The sequence below is a fragment of the Trichechus manatus genome, unplaced genomic scaffold (genome assembly GCF_000243295.1).
Source record: "Trichechus manatus latirostris isolate Lorelei unplaced genomic scaffold, TriManLat1.0 scaffold00015, whole genome shotgun sequence".
NCBI classification, from domain to species: Eukaryota; Metazoa; Chordata; class Mammalia; order Sirenia; family Trichechidae; genus Trichechus; species Trichechus manatus.
In genome coordinates this window covers 19,247,448-19,274,957 of record NW_004443951.1, presented here as the reverse complement: position 1 = coordinate 19,274,957, position 27,510 = coordinate 19,247,448, and the positions used below count along the sequence as shown (strand labels likewise).

General features: G+C 42.5%; 2 protein-coding genes across 10 annotated transcripts in view; both read right to left on the bottom strand.

Annotated features, from left to right (window-relative positions):
* Positions 1–17,608, bottom strand: part of MTF1 (metal regulatory transcription factor 1) — a 46,026-nt gene extending 28,418 nt beyond the window's left edge. Inside the window, exons 1-2 of one of the 3 annotated variants that reach the window (XM_004371923.3) lie at positions 17,544–17,608; positions 15,457–15,915 (exon numbers count right to left, since the gene is read on the bottom strand). In XM_004371923.3, the coding sequence (XP_004371980.1) occupies positions 15,457–15,864 (408 nt within the window). In that variant the 5' untranslated portion in view covers positions 15,865–15,915; positions 17,544–17,608. Of the gene's footprint in view, positions 1–15,456; positions 16,196–17,543 lie in introns of all 3 variants that reach the window. The other 2 variants (XM_023727220.1, XM_023727219.1) reach the window with 2 other exon arrangements.
* An 861-nt stretch (positions 17,609–18,469) lies between these two features.
* Positions 18,470–27,510, bottom strand: part of INPP5B (inositol polyphosphate-5-phosphatase B) — a 49,637-nt gene continuing 40,596 nt past the window's right edge. The window contains exons 10-16 of one of the 7 annotated variants that reach the window (XM_023727214.1): positions 27,048–27,210; positions 25,793–26,028; positions 24,364–24,477; positions 21,855–21,939; positions 21,367–21,494; positions 20,143–20,254; positions 18,470–19,891 (exon numbers count right to left, since the gene is read on the bottom strand). In XM_023727214.1, coding sequence (XP_023582982.1) covers positions 19,776–19,891; positions 20,143–20,254; positions 21,367–21,494; positions 21,855–21,939; positions 24,364–24,477; positions 25,793–26,028; positions 27,048–27,210 — 954 coding nt within the window. In that variant the 3' untranslated portion in view covers positions 18,470–19,775. Of the gene's footprint in view, positions 19,892–20,142; positions 20,255–21,366; positions 21,705–21,799; positions 22,245–24,363; positions 24,478–25,792; positions 26,029–27,047; positions 27,211–27,510 lie in introns of those variants that run through there. The other 6 variants (XM_023727213.1, XM_023727217.1, XM_023727215.1 and 3 more) reach the window with 6 other exon arrangements.

The window sequence follows — 27,510 nt, the reverse complement described above, 5'->3', positions numbered from 1 at the left end:
CAACAGGACAAAAGAGCTTTCCAGGGCCTAACTCCCCACAGAGCTTGGCTCCCAGGAGACATAAACAATACAAATGTGTTTTTATAATAAACACAGATAACAACCTCTAACAACAAAGTGGGGAAATATTACCGTTGATCAAACCATGCTTGAACAACAAATGAAGAGCAACAGGGAAGAGATAAGGTTGGGAGTAGATGAATATTCTAAATAAATATAAGGGTGTTTTCAGACTCTAGTATACATCTATCCTCTAAAGATGAGCATATACCGTTACCATTACCTATACTCAAATACAATTTTGACTTTGCTTTAAGGATTGATTAAACACCCTGCCCTCTTGCACTGGATCTTGATAGGAATTGACCAACATTAAATTGAGTCGAAAACATCCTGAAATTTATATACGCGATCATTAAGCAATATTTCCCCAGCACAGTTTCTACTGCGTAATTTCAAGTCCCCAAAATGAAAACACGATATCTCAAATTTCTTGGAATATCTGGTAGTATGACATTTCTCAAGCTACCAGCCTCTTTGCTTCCTTTCACCACCAAACTTCTTGAAAGGGCAGTCTACCTGTATGCCTCCATTTCCCTCAATGTCCGTGCAGTCCTTAAGCACTGTACTAAAATTATTCTCTTGAACCTCCTGATGGTCAAGTCCTTTTATCCTCCCCTATTCTCCTTGACTATCTGCAAGATATTTCATTGATGATGCCTTCTCCTTCTGAAAAGGTCCTTCACAACACAGTAGTAACACCCCAGTTCTTCTTCTACTTCTCGGGCACTCTTTATCTCCTCTGCTGAGTCACTCCCTTCCCCTAACCCTTAAGTGTGGGTGTATTCCAAAGCTTATCTCTTATTTCTCAAACCTTCCCCAACATCTACACTGGTGAGTGGAGGTAACATTAGACTGGGTATCAGAAGACTGAATTCTGGCACTTACGTTCCAGACCTTGAGTGAGTCATTTCACTTCTCTAAGCTTCAGGTTATTTTTAAAATGAGAAAATTAATGCCTAACCTGCCTGTCTCCAGTGATTTTGAGTGGAGCAAAATAATATAAAAATCTGTGGAAATACCATGTAAATTATTTGATGCTATACATATCAAGGCGCTGGTACTATCCACTCTTTAGACTTAACTGTAGGTTCAGGTGCATCTTCCTGTGCATAAATCTCTAATCCTAACCTTTTCCCAAAGCCTCAGTGGGTATCTCCAACTACTCTTTTGTTATTCATTCAACAAACAGTTACTCAGCCACTATGTCCCAGACATCATGATAGATACCACAGATAAAAAGGTGAACAAGACAAAATTTCTGCCTTTAAGGAGTTGCATTTTTAAGGAGAGAGTAGAATGGACAAATTATTATACTCTATTTGAGTTCTATAATGCATACGTGCACAAGGTGCTTTGGGAACATGGAATAGGGAACACCTAACCCCTCTCAGAGACAGTGGCAATTAGTGAAGGCTTAGAAGCTGAGGTACTCTCCCAGAACTGAGGATGTCTTTTGCTTGCTTGTTTGTCTGTTTTTTAGGATGAACTAAAAAGGTTCTTCATACAAACCACTTAAGAAAGAGTGAACAGCATGGGAACTGCATGGAGAGATGAATGAATATGCTATGTAGAGTGAATCACAGACACACCTGCAGTATGTGAGAGACTGGCAGGAGAGGAATCTAGGAAAATTAGGCAAGGCTTCCTTAGTTAAGCTATGGAGTAGAGGAATAGGACAACGGGGAGCCATCACAGGTTTTAACCAAGATAGCAATACAATCAGATTTGGGGTTTAGGAGAGCTCATTCTAGCAGCCTTGTAGGAGATGAAACATGAAGAGTAGAGGAAGGGATTGAAATTAAGAAAAGAGGGACAACAGTCCAGGAGAGAGATGAAGGGAGCCTGAACTAGGGAAGTAACAGTGGAAATTATGAGAGATGAGTTCCAGAAAAATGAAGGAAGGAGAAGTGACTGGCTGTAGTGACAATTGGGTACTGAAGGGTGGAAGGAGAAGTCAAGATCAATCCCCAAGATTATGGCCTAGATAATTAGCTAGATGGTCACACTACCAATTTGGGGCTGGCTGGGGTGAGGTAGAGCTGATGAGTTGGGTTTGAGGTGTTGCCAAGACTTCTAAGTGGCATTGTCTAGAAGATAGTTGGATATACAGGCTGGAAGCTAAAACGAAAGTCTATGGCAAGAGTCTTTAGAACACAGGTAATATCTGACTTTACCTATATACTAAAGCAGGCTCAAGTTCAATTTCCAGCTCTACCACTTACTGTGTAGCCTTGGGAAAATTACTTAAACTCACGAAGCCTCAATTTCCTTATTTATAGCACAGAGGAAACAAAACTCTATCTTTGCAGGATTGTTGCAAGGATTAGGAATGATATGTGTAAAGCATTTTAATATAGTGACTGACATATAGTAGGCAGTCAATAAAATAGACCCTTTTAAAGTCACCACCGTTTAGGGTACCAGTGAAAGAAAAGAAGCCTTTGGCAGGTGAGTGGGAGAAAGGACTGGGATGTAGGAAGAGAAGCAAAAGAGGATGATGTCTCAGAAAACAAAAGAAAAAGGGTCTCAAGGAAAAGGGAATCATCAAAAATGTCAAATGTCAGAGACAACAAGGAATAAGGACTGGGGAAGCTACTGGGTCCAACAGTTAGGAATTCACTAATGACTTAACTAATTTTAAGGAACTAATGGGGTCAGAAGTCTAGATTAAGGTGACTAATGAAACGTGAGGTATAGGTAGAGAATACAGATGGAAAGCAGCAGCACAAGTGGACTCTGCAGTTGATGAAATTTTTTTTTAAGTAAGTTAAGTCCTGAGCATATTTGGAAGAAGAAGATCCTGGAAGAAAGCAAGTGAGAAGTTGAGGATCTAGGAAGGAACATAGAGAAAGATATTTAAAACCCTGGGTAGAGGAAAAAGTCTTAGGTAAAAAGAGGGACATTCAGTTTCAGAAAACAGAAGAATTGAGATAAGGATGGGTGTGACTCAGGTCAACACATTTTTCTGTAAAGGACCGGACAGCAAATAGGGTTTGAGGGCCATAAGGCTCTGTCACAATTACTCTGTGATTGCATGTGAAAGTAGCCATAGACGACATGTAAATGAATGAGGATGACTGTTTCCAAGAGAACTTTATTTATGGACACTGAAATTTGAATTTCATATAATCTTCATGTGTCATGAAAAATTATCCTTAAAAAAATTTTTTTTTCAAAGATTTAAAAAGGTAAAAACCATTCTAAGCTCAAGGGTCATATAAAAAAGGCATGAGGATAGATATGGGTCACAGTTTGCCAACCTCTAAACCTATAAAAGTGGGGGAGGGGCCCTGACTACACCTGTCTCCCCACCTACTCCTGGTTTCATCTGTCCAATCCCCAATAAGATCTTGCACAAATCTTTAGGTTCCTTAGGCAAGGGCTCGCTTACCTGTTCATTCCTCACCCTTCCTATTGCCATACAGGAGGTGTTTCACAGATATTTGTTGAGCTGAATTATTGAATCACTAGTCTAGGCACTCTTCTTCTCATGTCTCAGTGCCTAGTTTTGAAGCCAATCACTGCCACATTAATTCTAAAACAATGTTTTACACATGACATCTCCCTGATCAAATGATAATTCCTATGGCTATTTATGGTCGTTCACGAGTCTTCTTTTGCTTCTATCATGCTACTCTGTGACCAGCCAAAGTGTAGGCTCTGTCTAGGCCTACAGGCAACAGTACACTCTTCCCCAATTACAACACTAAATTCCCACTTTCCTGCCTTGTCTCTCTCCTTTCTCTCTACCGGAAATGCCTAATTTCTTTCTTCTATGCTTTTCTGGGTCTCTCTTCCTTCAATTCATGACTCACTACTTCCAAGGCCATGTATAATCATCCTACATCTAGGCGACAGTGCCCTTCTCTGAATTCCAATAATCTTTAACTGTAACACTCATTTGACACTTAGCCTATACTGTTATGTATCCTCTCATGCATATATCCTGATTTCCCACCAAGACTAAAAACCTCCTTGGTGCTGTTGCTGTTGGGTGCCTTTGAGTCTATTCTGACTCACAGCAACCCTATATGACAGAGTAGAACTGCTCTGGCTGTAATCTTTATGGAAGCAGATCACCAGGTCTTTCTCCCACAGAGCCACTGGGTGGGTTTGAACCACCAACCTTTCAGTTAGGAGCAGAGAGCTTAACCATTGAGCCACCAAAACTCCTTTCTTTGGTGCTGCCAGAGAGAAATTTCAAAATAATCACTAACCAGTCAGAAGAACTAGGACTGTGAATGTGGCAATAAAGGAGTCTTGCATGGCTCTCTCATAAAGCTTATGACGATGGTGAATGATAAGAGCAGAATTTAATTCTTAAGATGCTACTACAGTTGATAACTTTATAAGTAACAGTGCAACAAATAATTAACTACTCTCCTGCCCTGCCAACCCCCACTCACACCTGGGTTTTTTACTTGGCCAATTCAAGCCTCCATTAAATGTTCCTTTCTCAAGGACATCTTCCCTGACTGCTCTTTACTCCCACCCCAAACTAGAATAGGTATGTTTATTATAGGTTCTCATAGCTTCCTGTATTTCTTAAAGCACATAATACAATTAAGGTTAAATAATTACATAATTAAACAATTTACATAATTATTTAGTTGCTAGGCACAGGAGTAGTTACTAAATAAATATCTGTTGAACCAAGTAAGTGGCTATTCCTCGGCTGGATTGTAAGCTCATGAGAGCTTGGACCAAGTCTTTGTTCACTACTGTAGCTTCAGGGTCTACCCTTGTGGAGAAGTGGCACTCGATTCATAATTGTTGAACGAAAGCATAAAACCAAACTAGCAGAACTGGGTGCTAATGAAAGTAGTGACAAGGACATTAAAGGAATAGGGTTTCAAAGATGATGGTCAACTAGGTCAAATGTAGCAGAGATGGCTGATAAAGCATTTCTTAAATTCAGCCAACTCAAAAGGTCACAACCATCCCTAGCAAGACTAGCTTCACTGGAGTGGTGGGAGCAGAAGTCAAAAGGCAATGGCCTAAGGAGTCAAGACGGGAAGAACTGGAGACAATAAATATCAACTACTCTTTCAAGGAATTTGGCTGAGAAGATAAAGTGAGAAAGAGAGAATAGAGTTACAAAAGGACACAGATTGGGGAAGGTGTTTGTATTTAACAGAGAGGGAGACAGTCAAATGCCTGCTCCTCCCAATATGTGATGAATAAATGAGTGAACTCTCACCCCATCTGGAGATGGTAAATGGAAGTCTCTATCCTGTGTCTTTCAGAATCATTTTTAAATTTCACCAAGTTTTACAAAAAAGGAAAAACTAAACCTCCTCAAACTGGATCAGAACAGGAAATTGCAAAAATATGTAGGTTTTCCTGGTTACACAGAGGGAGTATTGCAACGTTTGGTACATTAAATACAATTAATGTTTATCATTCATGCATTCAATTATGTTCCAGGCATTGTACTGTTTCAGGTGCTAAACCCAAAATCCACTGCCATCAAGTCTATTCCAACTCATAGTGAGTGACCCTATAGGACAGAGAAGAACTACCCCCATAAGGTTTCCAAGGCTGTAAATCTTTATGGCAACGGAATGCCACATCTTTCTCCCACGGAGTGGCTGGTAGGTTCGAATCACCAAGCTTTCAGTTAGCAGCCACTGCACCACCAGGGCTCTTTGTTCCAGGTGCTAGGAATACAGAATAAAAGGGCACAGCCTCTACTCCCCAGGAGCTCAAAGTTAAGACGAGAATCAAACAAACAACACAACAAAAAACAGACAAGAAAAATCTAGTGTGAGTTGTAATGATAATGGATGTTCAGCATACTATGGGAATATACAGAACATATGGGGATGACTAAGAAAGGCTCTCAAAGGAGGTGATGCCCAAGCTAAATTTAAAGAACTTGAGGGAGGGGTGACACATAATTAATTTGCCTATCAAAATCAACAAGAGTAACTACATAATATAAATGTAATGTCACTGATGATTCCACTGGATAATAAAGAACACTTGTTTCTCCATAGGAGCTTAAATACTTTCATTTTTCCTGTGTGGCCTCAGGCAGTTGCGAATTACTGTTTTAAGGAGCACGGAGGGAGAATAGGAGAGGTTCACTAAGGATCTGTGCTTAGTACGGAATCTAATGCCAGTAATGGGCAGGAATCATGGGTTTTCAGAACAGATGTTGATTTACAGTGTTCTCAGCAGTTCTAGAATAGCAAAATACTTAACAAAGATGACTGCCCTGTTAAATCAACAGAATCAGTGAAGAAGCAACAGGGAATGAGATAAGCAAAAGTGAGAATACTGAACACTGGAATTCCAGGAGACAAAAGCTTAAAATTTTTCAGAAAAGAAAAAACGCTGGGTTTCCACTGAAGGAAAAAGAAGTGAGGCCTAGAGAACTGGATTCAACACATACGTACCACCCCCTGTTTGATAAGGACGGGATTGCCTGCTCTGAGCGCCTAGCATATGAACATTCTTATAAAGAAATGACCGGTTTGGCTATTATGGCTGTAGGAGCTGCCCTTTTCTCCCCATCACTAGGGACGTCCCTTCCCTCTCCCAGATACTAACTCTGTCCCCACCCTGGCACTGATTTCATTTAGTCTACTCCGTAATGTGCAACTAAAGAGTTCCAACGAAAAATATAAGAGCTCTGAACTGACCCTGTTTCTTCAACAGGCCTCCCATCACCCACCCCGAGCTGAATTTACATAGACATTCCCACACCTCAACCTTTTACCCTTACAGGACTAATACCATCCTGCTGCCCCTCATTTCTCAGCCCTCTTCACAGCCAACAGGTCTCAATGTCTGCTGCTCCCCTCTGCCTTTGGGAAGGTGGTATGTTATAGTGGAAAAGCATAGGGTTTGGCATCCAGAAAGTCCTCAGTTCAAATCTCAGTTCCACCACTCACTAGTTGTATGTTTCTAAGTCTCAGTTTGTTCATCTGTAAAATGGGGGCTAGTAATAACTATTTTATAATATTATGAAAATTAAATACAAAACAATATATATTAAAGTCCCTAACCCAGTGACTGGAGCCCTGGTGGCGCTGCAGTTAGGTGTTCAGCTGCTAACCAAAATTTTGGCAGTTCGAATCCACCAGCCAGTCCTTGGAAACCTTATGGGCCACTCTACTCTGTCCTACAGAGTCGCTATGAGTCAGAATTGACTCAATGGCAACAGGAACCCAGTAACTGGTACACAGGAGGCACTCAACAGATGCTAGTTATCTCACCCTCTCTCTATCACTGCCATGCCTCACTCTTTAACTATAAGAGCCCTCAGTTTAGGCTGGTGCTCCAACTGCCCACCATGGAAATAACTTTCAGGGGCCTGGTCCTAGGGAAGTCTTCTACAAGATCAGAAAATTATCTGTGGCTAGGGCTGGTGTTCACAGAACCCCTGCAGTGGGACTACAAACACGTTCCCATTTTAAAATGTGGTTATAAATGGTGGCTTACATTCCACAGTGGTATTAGTAAACAGTTCAGCTAATTAGGGGTTACTGAGACTTCTATGGCTGTCTTGGATCCCAACCGCAATTTATAACCTTGTTTCAAGGAGAAAATGCTTCCTAAAAAAGAACACTTTAACACTACAAACTCTTTATAAACTGGAGATTACCTCCTGTGGTGCAATGGATTGCTTTTATATGGCCTTTCTAGCCATGGTCTTGTAACTACCACCAAATGATTGGGTGGGACTATGCAAATAAGGTGCTTGTGGCCCACCAAGGGGATCAGACAGCTTGCTAATAATGCAAATAAGGTACATGGCATCCTTGTGGGGGTAGGATCATGAAAATAAGATGTATGGAACCCTAATGAGGGGATTGGTTAGTTTTGCCATCCACTATGTTTAAAAGAGAACCAATCCCAGAGCAGAGGTGGGACCTCACTACCACCAAGAAAGAAGAGCCAGGAGTGGAGCGTGTCCTTTGGACCTGGGGTCCTAGAGCTGAGAACTTCTTAGACCCAGGAGAGAGAGAGAGCGAGAGAGAGACAGAGAGAGAGCTGTAACACCAGAGATGGCGTGAGATGACAAAAAGCAGTGGCAGAGAAACTGTGGCAGCAGAACCAAGATACCAACATGAGATGGCGCTGTAGGCTTCCCTGCCCACAGAGCAAGGTGATTACAGTGAGCGTGTTGACCCACAAAGTGAGAAAGCTAAGTGCCTCTGGGCACTTATCGGATGAGCTAAAGAGCTTTGTGACACTTGACCAAGCAGGACAAAGGCCAGGCCAAGGGGCCCAGGGGCCAAGGGAGAGGCCTGCCTGCAGGCATGGCTGAAAAGCTGTCCTAAGTGAAGAACTGTATCCTGAGTCATTCCTGATCCTGAATTGTAACCTGTTACTTCCCTAATAAACCCCATAATTGTGAATATGGTTTGTGAGTTCTGTGTGGCCACTGCAACAAATTATTGAACCCAGCAGAGAAGTAGAGAGTGCCATGGGAGGGACAGCTGGTGTCAGAACTGGTAAAAAGGTTGGAGAGAAGAGGTATGTCTAACCTTCGTCTCATAGGAATCAGCCTTAGGCTGATGTTGATAGTGATTCTCTCTCCTCCCCCTCATGAAGTTAGAGGAGGCCAGACGCCGCAGCGCCTTTTTTATACTTCTGTACCACCTCCAAGAACCATGTGGGCCTATGAGGAAGGGAAAGTAAATGCACGCATACTGAACAACCATGATGCACTAGACACTCTGCTAAATGTTTTTTTGCCTATACTATTATATATTTACATATGAATAAATCTCATTCAATCATCACAAAATGCAAAGGAATATTTTTATTTCCATTTCACAAAAGAGGAAACAGAGACATTAAGCACCTGACCAAGGCCACATAGCTAGTATACACCAGAGCCAAGGTGGAACCTAGGTCTAAATTATCCCTTTGCATGTCACAGAAGAAATAATTTTAAGAATAAACTTGATTTAAATTTAAGAGGAAAAAAATCATTAAATTCAGGCTCTTTCTCCAATATTCTACCACAGTAAAAAATTTAGCAATACTTAACATTTATAGCCTATATAAAATATAAATTCAGAGCTTATATTATTCCTGCAGCACCATGTTTGAAAACCAGTACGTACACAAAATAACCTCTGGCCCTTACCCAGGCCAGCAGGCCTCATGGTGATGGAAATGCTGATGACTAAGAAGAGAGCACATACATGCAGGCAAATAGTGGACATACCCCTAACCGGCTTCATATGATGCATGGTGAATGGAAAATGCTTCCTGTTCTGGGCTCCTACAGACCTCCCACATATAGCATTAGCAGCCTCCCTACTAGACTTTCTGGTGGCACAGTGGTTAAGCGTTCGGCTGCTACCCAAAACGTCAGCAATTTGAATCCACCAGCTGCTCCTTGGAAACCCCATGGGGAAGTTCTACTCTGTCCTACATGGTCCCTATGAGTCGGAAACCACTAGACGGCAACGGGTTTGGTTTGGTTTTGGGTCTACTAGACCCCAAGCTTCTCAGGGCAGGGACTATTTCTTTGTACTTCCTGATATTTGACAAAAGTAGATACTCAGTAAGTAAAAGCTGTGGAAAAAATGAATGGATCCTTAAAGCTACAATTTCAAGCAGAAACAGTCTCCGTCTGTACTAGTACTGAATGGCAATTCCGTGGGCGTTCAGAAGGGAACCTGCAAAGAAATGTAATCACAGCATGCAAAGACTTAAGAAGTGGGTAGTTCCCCTCTGGGAGAGTCAGCAACACCCTGGTTTATCTGAAAGGATCATTCCACTGTCTGAGGGATTTAGAATGAGGAATGAGATCGGAACTAGGTCTCCAGAAGTAAAGGACATAATGCAAAAAGGCTCTAAAACACTGGAATCAAATTTTTCCCTTTACTCTTACACTTAAAATTTGTCACACTGAAAAAAGAAATCTCTTCTTCAATATGCCACTGATCACATAATTCATTCATGGCATGTTGAGAAGCTATATAGTAGCCTAGTTAATAAAGCAACACTGTAACCACGCTTCTTATGTTGAGAAGCTATACAGCAGCCTAGTTAATAAAGCAACACTGTAACCGCACTTCTGGGTAGAAAAGGATATTCTTTCCCAATCAGTGCATTAGAACACTTTGGTGCACTATGAAGAACAGATTTGGTATATGATGATTTCTGGGTTTCTTCATACTTCTTGGCTACCTATTCAGCAGAAAGGTAGCAAGGTCAGTTAGCCATGGTGGGTGGCGGGAGTGGGGGAGGTATACTATGTTTACGAAAGTGATTCAGACAGAGGTGGATGAACAGATAACTAGACAGTCCTGGCAGGTTCTCTGGCAGGACACAGGTGCAAGAAAGTTTGAGAAATCATAGACTGTATGGACCAACTAAAGGAAACACAGCAGCCTAGACACCTGGAGTACAAAGGCCTTGAAGGAGCAACCCCCTAAGAAAGCTGATCTTGAGCAAAATGACAATATTCTGATTGGAAATTTATCAAAGCTACCAAATCAACAGGGAAGCAATAGTAAAACAGCAAGTATGAAAATAAGATACGCAAAATTAGAGCCAAAGGACCAGTGGCTCTGAGGTAGGAGAAGACAGTATCTGGAACAAGGTTCTGGTTGGTTTATCTTTTGCGTAAGACAAGCATGACGGAAAAAAATGAAGTAACAGGTAAGCCAACTATACACTGTAGGAAACAATGGAACAATCAGGAGTAAACAAGAAAATCAGGCTAAAATTGAACTCAGAAAATAAGGTGCTCAGGAAGCCAAGAAGACTAACTACGTAGTTACCAAACAATTTGATTTCTCAAGAATAACACCGGGGCATGGTGATGGAGAATAAGCCAAGTTTAAAAAAAAATAAGAGATAATGAAGCATGTTATCAAATACTAATAAACACTGGCCTCTTCAGACCAATTAAATGGATTTAAATGCCCCCAAAAATCACTGTTAAAAAAATAAAAGAGCTAATGGAAGAAGGTGCTTCAGGAAGACAAGGCTCCTGAATGCCTGGCCATTAAGCAAGATTTTCAAAGATTAAACTCACTGCTGCTTCTCCCACTATCCCCACCAACCCAACACCTACTGATTTCAGGAATAGATTATAGGATCTTCCATGTAGGTCTCACGGACAGAATGGTGAAAATGTGAGTAGGAGGGAAGTAGAGTGAGCTAAATCTACAGCAGACTGAACAAGGTGCTCATACTATGCTTGACTCCATCCTACTCAACATGATTATCAACAAGACCTGAACACACCAACAGCAAACCAGGCTTGCAAATAGTACAAGATGGGAAAGTGACAGCTGATACTACTGAATGCACAGTCATTACCTTCCTACCATGTCCTCCTCTTCCGGCTAGATCAGCATCTCCCAAAATGTGTTCTACAGAACACTGATGCGTGGAAATGAGACCTGAAAAATGGCCCCCCAAGTTTAAGACATTTGGAGAATTCAACACTTCCTTTCTTCTTAGTCATCAGCACATCAAAGGCTCCCAGAAATCCTATAATAAACAAACCTTGGTCTTGGTTTAACCAAGTGTTTTCTAAACATTTGCTCATAAAACTCTTTTCACACAGTAATCATTAGCTGAGGATGGCCTAAAGTTTAGGCTCTAAACCATGTTCAAATTTTCTATGCTAAAAAATGATTCAATTCCTTGAGCTACTTCTGTCTCATCATTCTTCCACTATCAAACTTTAAAAAAAAAGAGTTGACACTTCCTGCCTCCTATTTCCTCACCACCCACTCACTTCTCTACCACTTGCAATCTAGCTTCAGCCCTTGGTGCTCTACTGAAAGTCTTCTCATGATGTGAACAATAACTGCACAACTCACAGAACTAATGGCTTCTTCTCCATTTCTCAACCTCTTTGCAGGATCAGATAGTAATAGTCACACTTCTTGAAACTCTCTCTTCCCTAAGATTCCACAACACTGCATTCCACCCATCTCTTGACTATTGTGATCTTCTATGGTTCCTCTTTTCTCTTTCCAGCCCTTAAATTCTCAGACCAACTCTTACTTCACCCTTAAGTAAACTGCCCACAGTTTGAACTATTGCTCCCTTGTGGATCTACAAGTTTAATCCCAAGCCATTTCCTTGACTTCAGATCCACATCTGCAATGGGCTTCATGATTTGCTCACTTTACTTTTCTCCAAGGACTATAAAATCAATATACTCCAAACTAAACTCATCAATTTCCCCACCAAACTTTCTCTTCTGTCTTCTTGATTTCTGTTAATGGAATGAACATTCCCAAGAGCAGCAGAGTTAGCTGCTTTCTCCTCAACATGCCCCTAAAACTGTGAATCTGCCTCTATTAAAGTAACTATTACAATGCACTCTATTTAACTCTCCACCTGGACTTGAAGCTCCTCAAAGCAGAAAATACTGTCAATCATCTGTATGGCCCCTGTGTGTGAAGACACAGCAGAAGTTCAATGCTCTTGGAAAAATGGATGAATCTTTCCAATCAGCATGATTAAAAACTTTTAAATTATGTCCAATTGATGCCTCAATCTTCAAAATCCAGTAACATAGCAGTTCTCTCTCGTACTTCTACAAAAGTTCTGGATTCTTTTCAAGTACAAGGCCACTATCCTTCATCAGACTTAAATGAAACCCCAAACCTAAACTACAACTGTCTCCTAACCGGGCAATCCGTCTCCAGTTTCCCACTGTCTCCAAAATATCACTGCTGCCAGAGCAATCCTTCTAAAGTGCTACTCTAACCATATCACTTCTTGCCTCAAAAACCTTCAATGGTTTCCTACTGCTTCTAGAATACAGTCCAAACCCCACAGCATGCTATCACTGCCTTCTATGTTTGGACCTCAACTATCTATCCATTCTTACCTCCTACTACTCCATATGTTCTAGTCCAGGGGTTGGCAAACTAAAGCCAAAGGGCCAAATGCAGCCTGCTGTCTGTTTTTTGTAAATAAAATTTTAATGAAACAGAGGCATACTCGTTTATGTATTGTCTGTTGTGCTACAATGGCAGAGTAGTTGCGAAAGAGACCATATGACCTGCAAAGCCTAGAAAAACCAAAAAGAACAAACCCATTGCCGTCGAGTTGATCTGACTCATAGTGACCCTATGGGACAGAGTAGAACTGCCCCATAGGGTTTCCAAGGAGCACCTGGTGGATTTGAACTGCCAATCTTTTGGTTAGCAGCCGTAGTTCTTAACCATGTGTTACCAAGGCTCCACAAAGCCTAGAATACTTACAATTTAATCCTTTACAGAAAAAGTATGCTGACCCCTGTATGAACCTAACAGATAACTTGTTATTCCCTGAAAATGGCCTGTTTCCCCACCTCTACTCTTTTGTTCATGCTGTTTCCATCATTTGAAAAGCCCTTCCCTGCTTTTAATCTAAATTATACATATTTTTTAAAACCACGCAAATGCTACCTTTTTCATGAAGATCTCCCAGATCCCTGAAGCTAAAGTTGAACTTCTCTGTGCTTCCAGGGCAATATCTGTACCTCTCCCCAACATTTACCACATTGTGCCTGATGTTAAGGTTACTGGAATAAATGTATTTCTACTTCTATACTGTAAGCTGTCATAGTCATCTTTGCAACCCCCATAAAGCGTAACAGTTCCTCACTTTATAAATGTTGAATCGAAATGAACACTGACAAACTCAAATACCAGGGCTGAATTCAACAAGATAAAATTTAGTAGGGAGACATTCTTAAGGTTTAAGGCAGGTCTTCCCATTCAATTGCATAAGACGAAACAGGGGAGGCTTGTTTTGACGGCTGCAGACAGGAATAATCTAGAGCAGAGTTTCTCAATCTCGGCACTGGTGACATTTTGTGCCAGGTAATTCTTTGTTGTAGGGGGCTGTCCTGTGCACTGTAGAATATTTAACAGCATCTCTGGCCTCTACCCTCTAGATTCCAGTAGCATCCCCATAGTATGACAACCAAAAATGATTCTGGACATTGCTAAATGTATCCTGCAGGGGCAAAATTGCCCCCAGTTGAGAACTACTAGTCTAGAGGTTTCCCAGTACAAACTGTGGTGTGATGTTGTTGCTAATAAAATATAAATTATTTATTAATTGTAAAGTGTCCAGATTAAGGGTCCCACTGTATTCAGTGCTAAATGATTCACACTAGTGAGACTGCGTTCAATTCTAGATTTTAAGAGGACTTCGGAAAACTGGAATTTATACAATCAAAGGTGACCAGGCTAATGAGATGGGAAAAATGTCATAAGAGGGATATTTAAGTAAATGGAAACGTTTAGCCTGTAGAAGAGAAGATGAAGAGAAATCCATGATAACGATCTTTGAATATCTGATGGGCTGTCCTGTGGGAGGAAGGTTAACTTGCTGTTACTCAGGGAGGCAGAACTAGAACCAGTGGGTGGCAGCTGCAGGAAGACAGATTTTGGCTCTATGCAAGTAAAAGCTTTCTAACGATCAGAGCTGGCCAAAAATGTACTGAGCTAAGCTGTGAAACGCTGTGCTCCCGTCATTCTGGAAGTGTTCAAGCAGAGCCCTGATGAACTGATGTCAGAGATGCTGTAGAGAGATTTCTGCTCGGGGTGGCAGGTAGATATGATGGTCTCTCTAAGGTTCCTTCTAGCTCTAGATTCTAAGGCCAGCAAAGGAAAAGCCATGTGTCATGAATAATAAAATTACCCGATTTCAATATATTTAAATTACAAAAAAAGAGACACATATTTTGCTAAACAATTTGCCCTATTTCTGTTTGGTAACATAGTTATTCCCTGACATTGTAACTACCAGTGACCTGTTTTTTTCTAAATAACCTGTAATCAGTTATTGGATACCTTTAAAGTTTACCATATTTTTTATTCCACTAATAGCCACCACCAGTACAATCTGTACAATGCTTTACAAAGCATTCTGGCATGCATAACCTCACATTAGTTAAATATGAATGGGAAACCTTACTTTAGATAAACTGCTCTCATTTACTGTCTCTTGCCTGAATTTCTTGTGAAAGAAAGCTAGTCTTTATTATTCATTAAACACTCTGTAAGATAATAAAGCATATGCCAGCAGAGACCCATCTCCAAAACAAACCACTTATACACAACACAGAGATGAGTCAAATCTAGCTATTTCACTATCAGATAAGCCAAATCTAGTTATGTCAGCATCAGAACCATAGTTACCCCTCAATGAAATTTCTATTTTATTTATGATTTGGGGAAGAAAACTGGAGGAATTATATATATTTAGTTTTCCAAAAGTTCAATGTAGCTATACAAACCAATATTTCCAAAAAGCAAAAAGCTGTCACAACAAAACATGAAGCACATGTAGTGATTGTCCTTTACTCCCTAACTAAAATTGCCAACAAGAGTTGCTGAAGCAGCCAATGTTCAACTTTCCCCAATGCCAAACTGGACCCTCACCTCCTCCTTTACTTACTTCTTTACGTTTCGTTTCTGGACATTCCGACTGCAGAGTGAGAGTTGCACCTTCAATATTTCTTGGCATGGGCGTGGAACCAGGGTTTATTGTTAAATGAATTTGATCTGGTGAGATAATGTGTTGCACATAACCCTGCGACATTGCTTCATGATCTATTAGGTGAAAGCCCTCTTCACCCCCGACTAGAAAAGGCAAATGTTCTCCGCACTGTCCATCGTCTTCTTCATCCTCCAAAGTGCTAGGGTCCTGCTCAATAAGAACAGTTGTCCTATCATAAACAGTTCCAGATGAGGAAGGCACCAGTCCATTTTTATCCACAAACCTGAGCATCTTGTCATCGGGAGTCAGCTCATCTTCCTCTGCCTCAAAGTAAATGATGTTGTCGTCTGGACTGTGTTCCCCCATGGTTCAATAGTGCTCAGCCCAATTGTGAGAAATGGAAAGGTAATGACCCGTCTGCAATAGAACAAGGCCAGAGTTAGAGCCACACCACAGGACCCAGGGGCCTCCTCAGCAGCAACAGGGCTCATCTTTCCTCTCATTTAAAGAGCAGGACACAGCAAATAAAAATCATCTTCCTCGGGAATAACTGTTTTAAGTTTAACTTTGAAATCTTCAAGTCAGTTTTAAGGAAAAGCAATGCCTTTTTAAAAAACTGTGAATAAGTAGCAAATGAGTTCATAAGACCTTCTGAGTGTACCTTCCTGTCAAACAATGTGAAGACTGGTCAAAATACCTAAACGGGATAAAGGAACAAACAGAACAGTAGCTGCTTCAGGCTGAGTTGCTGTAAATACTAAAGTAAGAAAACCCCACCCAAATATTCCCCAAATCAGATCATGAGGAAGTGCAGTCTATGGCAGAAGAACAAGACTTTGGAGCCATACTCACCTACCTACAAAACCTGGCTTTGCCCTTTGCTACTTGGGTAACTTTTCTGTGTTTCATTTTCCTTATGCATAAGTGGGACTAGTAATTCCTGTTCTCTCAAAGTTGTCACAAGGAATAAAAAACATAATGTATGTAAAGCACAATGTCTGACAAATAGTAAAGGAACAGTGTTAATTCCTTCCCTCTTTCCTAGAACAGATGTTTCACCTTCTGGGTGGAGAGGGTGCTCCCTAATCGGATACACCTAATGAAGATTACTTTATCTTTTTCTCTCCTAAAACAATTTCGTGTTAACCAGAAGTTATGCCAGTATAGTGGCTCTCTGCAGTGAAGGAATGATGACTCTTAACTTATTTTTGTTTCTACAGCCCTTAGCAGAGTACACTGACACTAGAAGTTCAGGACATGTTAGATGAATGAATGAAAGACCTACAGATATATTCTCCTGGGCAAAATACCAAATCTGAAGCCTTCCTATTCTGGAATAGTGATTCTTCCTTCACCTCCAAACACACAGGTTCTACAAATGTGGGTATGGCAGGCAGAAGGGAATGTAAAAATAATCAACACATCACTTTTAGTTTTCGGTCTGCCTTTGCACTTTATCTTTCTCTTCTGCTGTAGGTTAGAAAGTGCCTTTACATAGTCGGGCGGTTAGACACAGAGGTAGTTACCAGGGAAAGGCCAAGGGATCAGATACGGGAGGAACCGGCTCGACCCCTGGCTCTCGCTTACGCAACCCGGTAGATGCACATTTCGCTGCATCTGAGAGCAGAGATAAGAGCACCGAGAGCCCCACTGGGCTGTCCCGGCACCATCAGCGGCAACGCGGAGATCAACTGTCCGGAACAAACAGAACAGGTTTGAAGGTGGCAAACGAGGAGTACGAACGAAGCACCTCAGAGAGGAGGCTGAGGAAAGAAACCTGTCTGGGAAAGCCCCCAACCCAAGGATACACGGAAAAATCCGAGACAGAATGGGGTGCTCCAAGCCGAGCGACGAGGGACAGGGTCCGGGTCTCCATGGAAACAGAGGAGGGGGGCTGGATACCCATCCCCATGGAAACGGAGGAGGGGTGGGGTCCCTATGGTGACCGGATTGGGGTCTCAACTGGGAAATGCTTCAAAGGGAGCCTAAGTCTCACGCCCCCCGGGAAGTCCCAAGCCCAGGCCGAGTCTAGTTTCGTCTTTTACCTCTGCGGCTCCCGGCAACGGCGGCAGCAGCAGCTTCTCCCCTCCCCAGCGGCACCATGATTGCCCCCACCTTCCCCAAACGTCACTTCCGCTTCCGCTTTCCGGAGGAAGGAAGAGAAAGCCGCTTTGCCTCTCCCTGGGGCTTCGGGTTGGTTTAGGCGGTCTGGGGGCTGAGTTCGAGCCTCCAATTGGCGAGCAGGAAGGGGCGGGGTGGGGCACCGAGGGGACTTCACCAGGGCGGTGAGTTGGACTAGCGTCGCGAAGCGCCGCAGACTCCACGCGACGGGTCGGAAGCCCGGGTACAGCTGCGGCGGCCTTAGACGCAGGGACCGGGCGGATTAACCACTAAGCAAGGATTTAATTGTGTGTATTTACTAATCACTAGTAAATACACACAAGTAAACCCTTGCGTACTTTGTTTGTTGGATAATCCGGCCCTGCGCAGGAAACGGGCACGAACCCCCAACCCCTAATCCGAAGGCGTTTCAGCCCGTTTAGGCTGGCCGCTCTCTTCCTGGCGGCCACAGCTGCAACTGGAAGGATAACAGTCAGCCATCAGAATCCCGGCTCGGACCCGCAAGGGGAGAGCCTAGGAGAATTCTCGGATTGCAGTCTCATGGCCCTAGCTCCCCCTCATCACTTATTAAAGTTAATATAGGCGAGGACAGGGACTCAGTAGGGAAATTAAGAAGACTAGACCTAGGAGACAGAGCTAGGAGTACTCCAAGCCAAGCCGGAGAGGACGCCGCCGCTCCTTCCGGTTCTCATACGCTTTCAAAAAAAAAAAAAAAACAAAAACCAACCCGTTGCTGAAGAGTCGATTCCGACTCATAGGAACCCTAAAGGACAGAGTAGAACTGCCCCATAGTTTCCAAGGGGCATCTGGTGGATTTGAACTGCCGACCTTTTGGTTAATAGCTGTAGCTCTCAACCACTACGCCCCCAGGGTTTCCTCATATGTTTCAGAAGGGCCCAATTCCCTTCTCAACACTCCTGCCCAAGCTACCTGCCCCAGCTTTTCCCTGTGGAGGATTGTCAGCTCAATGGGGCTCGAGCTCAGGCCACTCAACTCCACCTACTGGCCCTTTACTTTCTTTAACCGTTCACGTTTTCATTCCAGTCCATTTCTAAAATCGCGTTTTATACCGCCGAGCAGTGGCATTCCCGTGCCCAAAAAAGCACTCTTTTTCTTGTGCCTTTGTTATGCTCCTTTCACTCAAACTCAAATACCAGGAAGATCTCTCTATTAGCACTCCCAACAGCCACTGCCTGTATTTTCCCATGAGCTGCCTCTCAGAGTGAGACAACCCCCAAAGAGTCTAGATCAAGGTCATGGGGTTCAGGCCATGACTCCACCATCTCTTGCTTGAAAAATGAATAGTACCTGTTACCCACCAGACTGCCAGGCAAATGTCTCTTTTGTCCCTGACCAACTGCCCCAATACTTACACCACAAATGCCCAGCAGTCAAGAGCTGCCATCTCTTGAGAGAAAAATATACACACCAACCACTGTTAAAAAATACATTTATCATCAGAATATATTATACATTTGAGAGAAAGGATGCATTATATACAGTTTGGAGGATTTGCCGGACCAGAAAATTCCACTTGTTTCATCAGAACACCAATTTCTTCAGTGTTTTCATTTTCAAGACACTGTGTTGTCCCCAGTGGCCAGCCTCAGTTACTGAGCCACATTTGAGTAGGTAGAGGGATAGGATCTGCATATGCATATACACATGTCCTTAGACTAAGCACTGGAAGCATCTGGGGTGGTTGCAGTCTGTGTCCAGCAGCTTCCACCTGCATTCTTGCCGTCCAACTCACTCTCCTTTGAGGACTCCAAAGTTTGTTTAAATGATATCTGATCATGCGGAGCTCAGCCCAGGCCACAGGGAAGGCGCTGACTATGCCCTGGAGGCAGACTGATTGAGTACAAGAAGTATAGTTATTTTTTATATTTAAAAAATAAAAAATAGAGATATATCTGTGTTAAATAACAAAAGTTGAACATTGAATGTCAGTTTTATAGTGGTAGGTGTTCCCCTATGTCTTCACAACTCACAGTAGCACTGGGTGTGCTAGCCATGGGGTTCTGGGCTCAGGAAACAGGCAGCTGCCAATTCTCGCTTCCAAGAGGCCTCATACCCTCTTAAGACAGCCCTTGAGCTGAAACAGGTGGGGCTCATAATGGCTGCCTCTCATAAAAAAGGGGAGAAGATAGGGAGGCTCAGAGAGAGTTGCAGAGGAACTGGTGAATAAATTCTTGAGCCTTCTTCTTCTCTGCCATTTCAAGCTTTTGGTGACCAGCTGGGTTTCGAAGCAGCAAACTGCCAAATATGCTAGCTGCATGAAAAACACAGAAAACAAATGATTCAGCAGAAGAAGGTACTACTTATTCTTGTGTTGTTAGGAGGGAGGAGAATGACCAAAAACAGTATTCTCTGCTTTTAGAAAAACTCGTGGAGTGTTAAACTTTCTCCAGAGCTTGAGATTTTAGTTCTATTGCAGTGGACTTGGGACCATCCTCAATCACATTTTGCATAATGAGTCTCTCAGTTGGCAGAGATGCTTCTCACAAACACTTGCCTGCTTACCTAGAATATTCTCATCCAAATGATTTTTTGCTGAATTTCTCAGCAATTCTTGCAAAAACGCCATCAAGTAGTTGAAGACATTTCTGTGGAATGTGGGGAGAGTGGAAATGACCTGAAAGAGCAAGAATTGGTGTTTGTCTTCTTGTTCATTCAATCGACTGTTTCGTCAAGTGCCTACTATCTTCCAGGAACTAAGTACATGATCCAAGTACATGAGTAAGACTGTGCACAGAAAATTCTGATCACTTGGCACAAGTGCCAGAAGAGGCAAAGATCAAGCACTATGTGAATTTAAAGGTCATACTTGTAACTGCATGTTTTCAGATGACTTCAAGGAATAGAAGGCATTTTAGTTGGTCTTGAATATAGAAAATTGGGCTTAAAGAAGCAAGGAATAGGGTATTTAGAGCAAAAGAAACTGTTAAAAAAAAAAAAAAGGCAAGAGAAGGAAATCAGTGAGATAAATCAGGAGAATACACTGTGAGAAGTCAATTTCGGCAGGAGCACAACTGTTTAACAGGCGCTAAGCCCTGAAGAGTTGATCAGGCTAGGATTCAATAAGTACTCCAACTACGTGCATATCAGAATCAGCTGGGGAGCTTGTACAAAACTGATTCCTGGGCTACATTTACAGCAATTCTGATTCAGTGGATTTGGGGTGAGGCTCTGGAACCTGTATTATTAACAAGTTTTCTAGATTATTCTGCTATGGTCTATTGTATATGTGAACCACTAGGCTAGATTACAGAAGGTCTTAAATATTTGCTTAAGAAAATCATTAACTGGCAATGGGGAGCCAATTATGGTTTTTGAGCGATAGTAACATGATTAAAGTGAGCATTAGGAAACACAATCTGAAGGCAGTATGCAAAACAAATCAGCAGAGGGAGAGCCTGGATGCAGGGCCTTGAATCAAGGTAAGAGGACTGAGGATGGAGGAGGAGGGAACATGGGCCAATGGGATCAATGGGATTTGGCATGTGGGAGGTGAGAGGCAGGGAGGAGACATATGACTCAGGTTTCGGGGTTGAGTCGCTGAAATTAATGGTGATGGCATTAAAAGGAAAAAGGACATGAGAGGAAGAACAGGTTTGGGGAGTAATGATATGAAGCTGAGTTCCTAAGACACTGCATTTGAGGGATTGTGCCCACTTTGTCCCCTCAGGTCCCTTGAGGCCTGGGGCTAGCAACGTGTATATGCAGATGCTCAAGGCTCCCCCTCACCTGTTTACTTGCTGTGTAGTTGCCAGAACACTCCAAGCAGCTATGGAAGGCGCTGTGACAGATGACAGGCTCTGGCAGGCTCTCAAGGAAAAGCAGCAAGGCCTCGGCTACAGAATGATTGCTAGCAGCTTTTGGCCCAGGGTTAAGGAATAGCTGATGATGCTGCCCATGGTTAGGAAAAGGCTCAGGAGCAAGCACATGCCACAGGTACTGTCTTCTCAGTCAGTCTCTTGGCTCAGAGCTAGGATACCAGCCTGACATCTCGAAGGGGCCAAGCTGTTTGTCAGCGTAGCAAGGCCCTCCTGAGTTCCCACTATATTGGCTGCTTAAAGTCTTCTCTATGGAAACTTTTAAGTAAAAACATAATACCTGAGGATACAACATCAGCTTTGGAGCCTTAAAATATGTTTCTTTCCTTTCTCTCACTTCTCTCATTTATATTCACACACACACATACACACACACATAGCTGAACGTCTGAAGGATACAGAGGGTGTCAATCATTCCAGTATCCAAACAGTCCCTGATATGCTCAAATTCCGACCTTAGGCCAGGCTGCTGAAACAGATCTTCCTGCAAAAGGGAAAAAAGTCACAAAACAACTATGTTCTTAGAAAATCAGCAATCATTTCCTGACCTAGAAATATAATCACAAGCACAGTACAAAAAGGAGCAGTGTGGTGAGGCCCTTGGGTCACCCTGGTAGATAATCTGATCAAGGCTGATGTGGCTAATTCATCTTGCAGGCCTTCCCAGGTGTGTTCTCGCAACAGGTCTTCCAGATGACATCTATTATAAAACTATGGGTAGGTATAGTATGCATGACAAGACAATCCCATGTAAGGAAAAACTTCAAAGTAGCTAGGCTTCTTGCAGTGCTACAGAGAGATTAACCAGAAAAAAAAAAAATGGAAGAAAGTATACCATTTATAAGATGGAGAAAGCTAAAAAGGCACCTAAGTGCTTTGTGCAAACAAGATTATGGCATTAAAGGCATTTCCATTAGTCCCAGGATACTTTATATTCATTTGTTTTATAAAATGATTTAAGCCATGTAACTGTGTTAACAGTAACAATATTATATGCATTCCCCAAAAGTTACATTTAAAAGGAGTTCTACAGAGAATGTTGATAAGAATGTTGGCTCTAGAGCCAGACTCCCTGAGTTGAAATCGGAATTTGAAATGGTTCTTCCCGGTTCAGGCATGGCCAAGGTAGGGAAACCGGGACAGGCCCAAATTTTTAAATTTGAGTGAACTGTAACAGGAAAAATTATGGGTTGAAGCCCTGCTAGAAACTTAATTTCCCTCTTAGAAAGCAAAGGCAGCAGACGCATAGCAACCAAATCTCTTGCCCATCGGATTTTGAGCAGAGTCAGAAACAACGCTGCCCCACTCAAAGAGGGCACCTGACCAAGCTGCTTTGAATGTGCATCACTCTCCACAGTCCTGACAATAATCCAATCTCACACATCAGGCTCCAGAAGGGACTCACTACACTTCTTCTGAATCTGTCATTCCAGTGATTCAACCCATAATTTTTCCTGTTCTAGATCACACAAATTGTAGCAATTCAGTCTGTTCTGGTTTTGCTCCATCAGCCGTGACTGAACTGGTTTGAAACTCTGGTTCAAATCCCATCCTTGCCCATATATCAGTTTTGGGACCCTGACCATCTGAGAGCTATTGTGAGAACTAAATGAGGAAATGCTCCAAAAAACACTTAGGATAGCGCTTGATATGTTGTAATAGCCAATAAATGTAAGCAAAACAAGAAGGGGAAAAGAGAAGATCCTAAAAATGCATGTTGTTCAATGAACCTTGAAAACATGCTGAGTAAAATAATTCAGTCACGAAATGACAATACTGTATGATTCCACTTATATGAAATATCTAGAATAGGCAAATGTATAGAGACCAAAGTTTATCAGTGGTTACTAAGAGAGAGCCGGAGGAGAAAGGGGGGACTCGTTGCTTAGGGGACACTGAGCTTCTGTTAAGGATGATGATGATGGTTGAATAACATTATGAACGTAGTCAGTCTCACTGAATTGTACATGTAAAAAATGTTGAATTAGCAAATGTTTTGTTACATATGGGGAGCTCTGGTGGCACAGAGGTTAAAGAGCTCAGCTGCTAACAGAAAGGTCAGCAGGTCCAGTGGTTTGAACCCACAAGCTGCTCTGTGGGAGAAGGATGTGGCAGTCTGCTTCTGTAAAGATTTACAGCCTACTCTGTCCTATAGGGTTGCCTATGAGTCAGAGTCAACTCAACAGCAGTGAGTTTGCTTTTGGTTTTGTTACATATATATTTACAACAACGAAAAGTTGAAATGGCAAATGTTTGGTTCCATATATATTTATCACAAAAAAAATGCTGAAATGGCAAATGTTCTGCTACATATATATTTACCACAATTTAAAAAAAAAAAAAAAAAGGTATGTTGCTCCAAAGTGGTAGAGCTATAAGGTTATACTTTGTATAGATCTCCCTGGGACCTATATAAGTGGGTCAATGAAATTGACCAATCTGACCCCATGAAGCTTGCTCAAGTCACACTAGAAATCAGGCCTCCTAACGCACAGCCCAGGGTTCTCCATCTGGTCCCCTGCCTCTGTTTGGCTTGTCAGCAAGTTAGCCCCTCCCACTTCCAGAAGCTGGCCAGAATTCCTGCAAAGGCAAGCAGGCTGGCATCCTGAGAGGCCTCCAAATGACTTTCTAGCTGAGGGTGCCCCAGAGACCAGGGAAGAGAACCTGCTGTGCTGGGAAGACCATCCTGTGCAAGGCTGCTTCCTCAGGGGGCAGTGGTAATCAGTGCTGTATGTAATAGCAAGTCTCACAATGGAGTGAGACATGAACACATCTTTCCTGCATTCACTCTCTAGAGGAAGAACAGTTCTCTTCAGGTCTCCTAGGGCAAACACTTTTAAAGCCAAAAGTTCTTGGGGCTGATGCTCCTTCTCAAGGCAGCTTGGCCTCAACTTTAACTGCCACCTACCTGCTGGATAGCATTTCGGTACAGGTAATCAACCATCATCCAGAGCTCTTTGGGGATATCCATGGGGTTCTCCAACCGGCTCCCATCATCTTCAGTCTGTACTGGCATCAGAGTCTGAAAAGAAATAAAATGCATGACAAGAAGGCCCACCAATGGAACTTCTGCTAGGCTGGCATCAGGAGAACACCTGACATGGGGACAGTAAACCCGTGGAAAAAGGGAAGCATTTCAATACCCCTAACCAAACATTCCACAGGCAAAAATGAAATCAGGTGGCACAATCAAGGGGCAAAAGGTGATTTTTGAGAATTCGGAGAGGATATGGCAAGCAGTTTCAATGAAACAGGTAAAATTTGCACCATCTTCTTAGGGAAAAAAAAAAATCATGCCTATAGTATTTCACTGTTAGAACCAGAGAGATGGTGTGGTCTGGTAAGGAAAGAACACAACAGACTTAGGAGTCCAAAAACCTTGGTTGAAGGTCCAAGTCCACTATTAGCTCACCGTGTGACCTGTGACAAATCACTCTCCTTGATTGGACCTCTGTTTTCATCTACACAATAGGGAGGATAGAGGTCAAGAGGTCATAAATAAAAAAACGCATTGGGAAAAAAAGAGCATACATATTATAAATCTGCTCCAAACTGGTCTTGTATTAGCATTATCTCCAAAGATGCCTTTCAGATCTCAGCAAAATTAGTTTAGGAAGATAAACTACCAAGTGATAATAAAAACAAAAAGCCACAGATAATATCATGGGCTAGGGAACCTTCATTATCTTAGTATACATGGCCAAGCTTCTCTAATGTACTATGCATGAAAGACTGAAAAACAAGAATACAACACTTTGCAGCTCTTCCCATAAAGAGGTGAAGTCTGTTTTCCCACCCTGTGGAACCAGGGCCTGCTTCATAACTTTCTCTAACCAATTAAATATGGCAGAAGTGGTACTGTGTGAGTTTTGGAGCCTACGCCACAAGAGGCCTTGCAGCTCCTGGCCTCGCACTCTTGGAATGTGCTTGCCACCACTTGTGGAAGCCTAGACTGGCCTACTGAATGATGAGAGACCGTGTGGAGAGAGAGGCCCAGTAAACAGCCGACACCATGCCATATGAGGGAGGCCATCTTGAACACTCTGGCCATTACAGCTGCCATCTGACTGCAACCGCCCAAAGGAGCTGAAGCAAGACTAGCAGAAGAACCACACTGGAGACTCACAGAATCGTGAGAAGCAATAAATTGTTGTTGTTTTAAGCCACTAAAATTTTGGGGTGGTTTGTTACACAGCAATATGTAACTGATAAAGTAAGCAAGCTCTAGGGAGACTGAAGAATTCTCAGGTCCCTGAGAAGGTAGGCACAGGAATTATCATTTTGAATAGCTTGACTGCTACACAGTTCTAGATATTTCCTTGTGGCATGTAACTCACCAGCTCTCTAATAGTTTCAAGTGGTAGGTCCAAGATCGGCTCCCTCATGTAGCACAATGTGTGAAGGGGAGACCCGAAACAGCTGGGCAGGTAGTTCCCAGACACAGACAAAAAGTAATCCTTTCCCCTGTCCAAGTGCAAAACCAGAATGTCCTCAAGTTTGTCTTCACCCGAGTTGAGCTTTTTAGCTGTGGTCTTATTTACATATAGCTCCAATTCAATCTCAATGTCAGAATCTGAGAAGAAAAATTTAAAAAATAATGTTGGCTTGGGAGAGACCTAAAGTAAAGGGAGAAAGATGATCGGAGGGAAGAGAGTAAGACATAAGGGGTTAGGGAAAGGAAATAAAAGGTATCAGCCAGTCAACAAGAATCTATGTGCTCCGCACTCAGGAGACACAGAACAGGGAGTTTATAGTCCAACTGGGAATACAAAAACATTTGAATAGATAAGTGCTATAAAATTCAAGTATTAAGCAGCACAGCTCAAGCTAGACATATTAATATAATAAGAAGGCATGGATCAAAGAGCTTTTTCTGAACTAGGTAAGCTCAAGATACCTGATTCAGTAGAAAACATAATACAATTACTGTGAAACTGCTTAATCTCTCTGCCACACAGCACAATACAGAGTGAAAAGGGGAAGTTAGGGGGAAGACTCAGATGGTACATTCTACAGTCAGCTATAACTTCTGAATTACCACCCATTATCGTTCTTCACAGGAGCAGATAATTGGGATTGGATTATAGTGAGATAGGCAGTGAAAATGGTTCCTTTAACAGCAACACCTGCTTCACAGCAATCTTGTGTTTTCTTTTTCCATGAAATTATGAAACATACAAACTACTACCGAGAAACTCATGCCCCTCACTATTTTATATTTTATTTATGGATGGGTTCATCCATTGTTGTTGTTGTGTGCCATTGAGTTGATTCTGACTCATAGCGACCCTACAGGACAGAGTAGAACTGCCCCATTGAGTTTCCTAGGCTCTAATCTTTATGGGAGCAGATCACCAGGTCTTTTCTCCTGCAAAGCTGCTAGTGGGTTCGAACTGTCAACCTTTTGGTTAGCAGCCAAGTACTTAACCATTGTTCCACCAGGGCTCCTTGGTTCATCCATAGGGCTTGAAAAAAGTTTTAAGTGGAGAATAAAACACTCAGAAGCAAAAAGCTTAGTTTAGGAGAATGAGCAAAGACAGGGTAGGTCACCCCCCAAACCAGCAACTGGGAATCTGAGAACAGAGGTCTTACCTGGCAGGAGGAACCCTCTGCTGGGATTGGCATTCAGCCACTGCTTACAGTAGGACACTTCATCAGGCTTGCTGATGAATTCAAACTGACAGGGTACTTGTCCATTATGAATTGTGAAGGATTCCACTTGCAACTGCATGTACTTCACATTCTGAAAACAGAACTGGGGGCAAACCCAAGACTAGTCAGAACCAATGCCCTCTCCTCAGCAACCTGCCCAGCTACCCAAACTGGGTTATTCTTACCCTGGAAAGAAAATAAAGAATTATCTCTTTAAAATAATGTTTCTGCAGGATACAAGGAAAAGATTAGTCCAAAGGACTAATTGTCCATAGCTACCAAGGCCTCCACCGGACTGAGTCCACTACAGCTAGATGGTGCCCAGCTACCACCACTGACTGCTCTGACCGGGATCACAAGAGAGGGTTCTGGACAGAGCTGGAGAAGGATGTAGAGCATAATT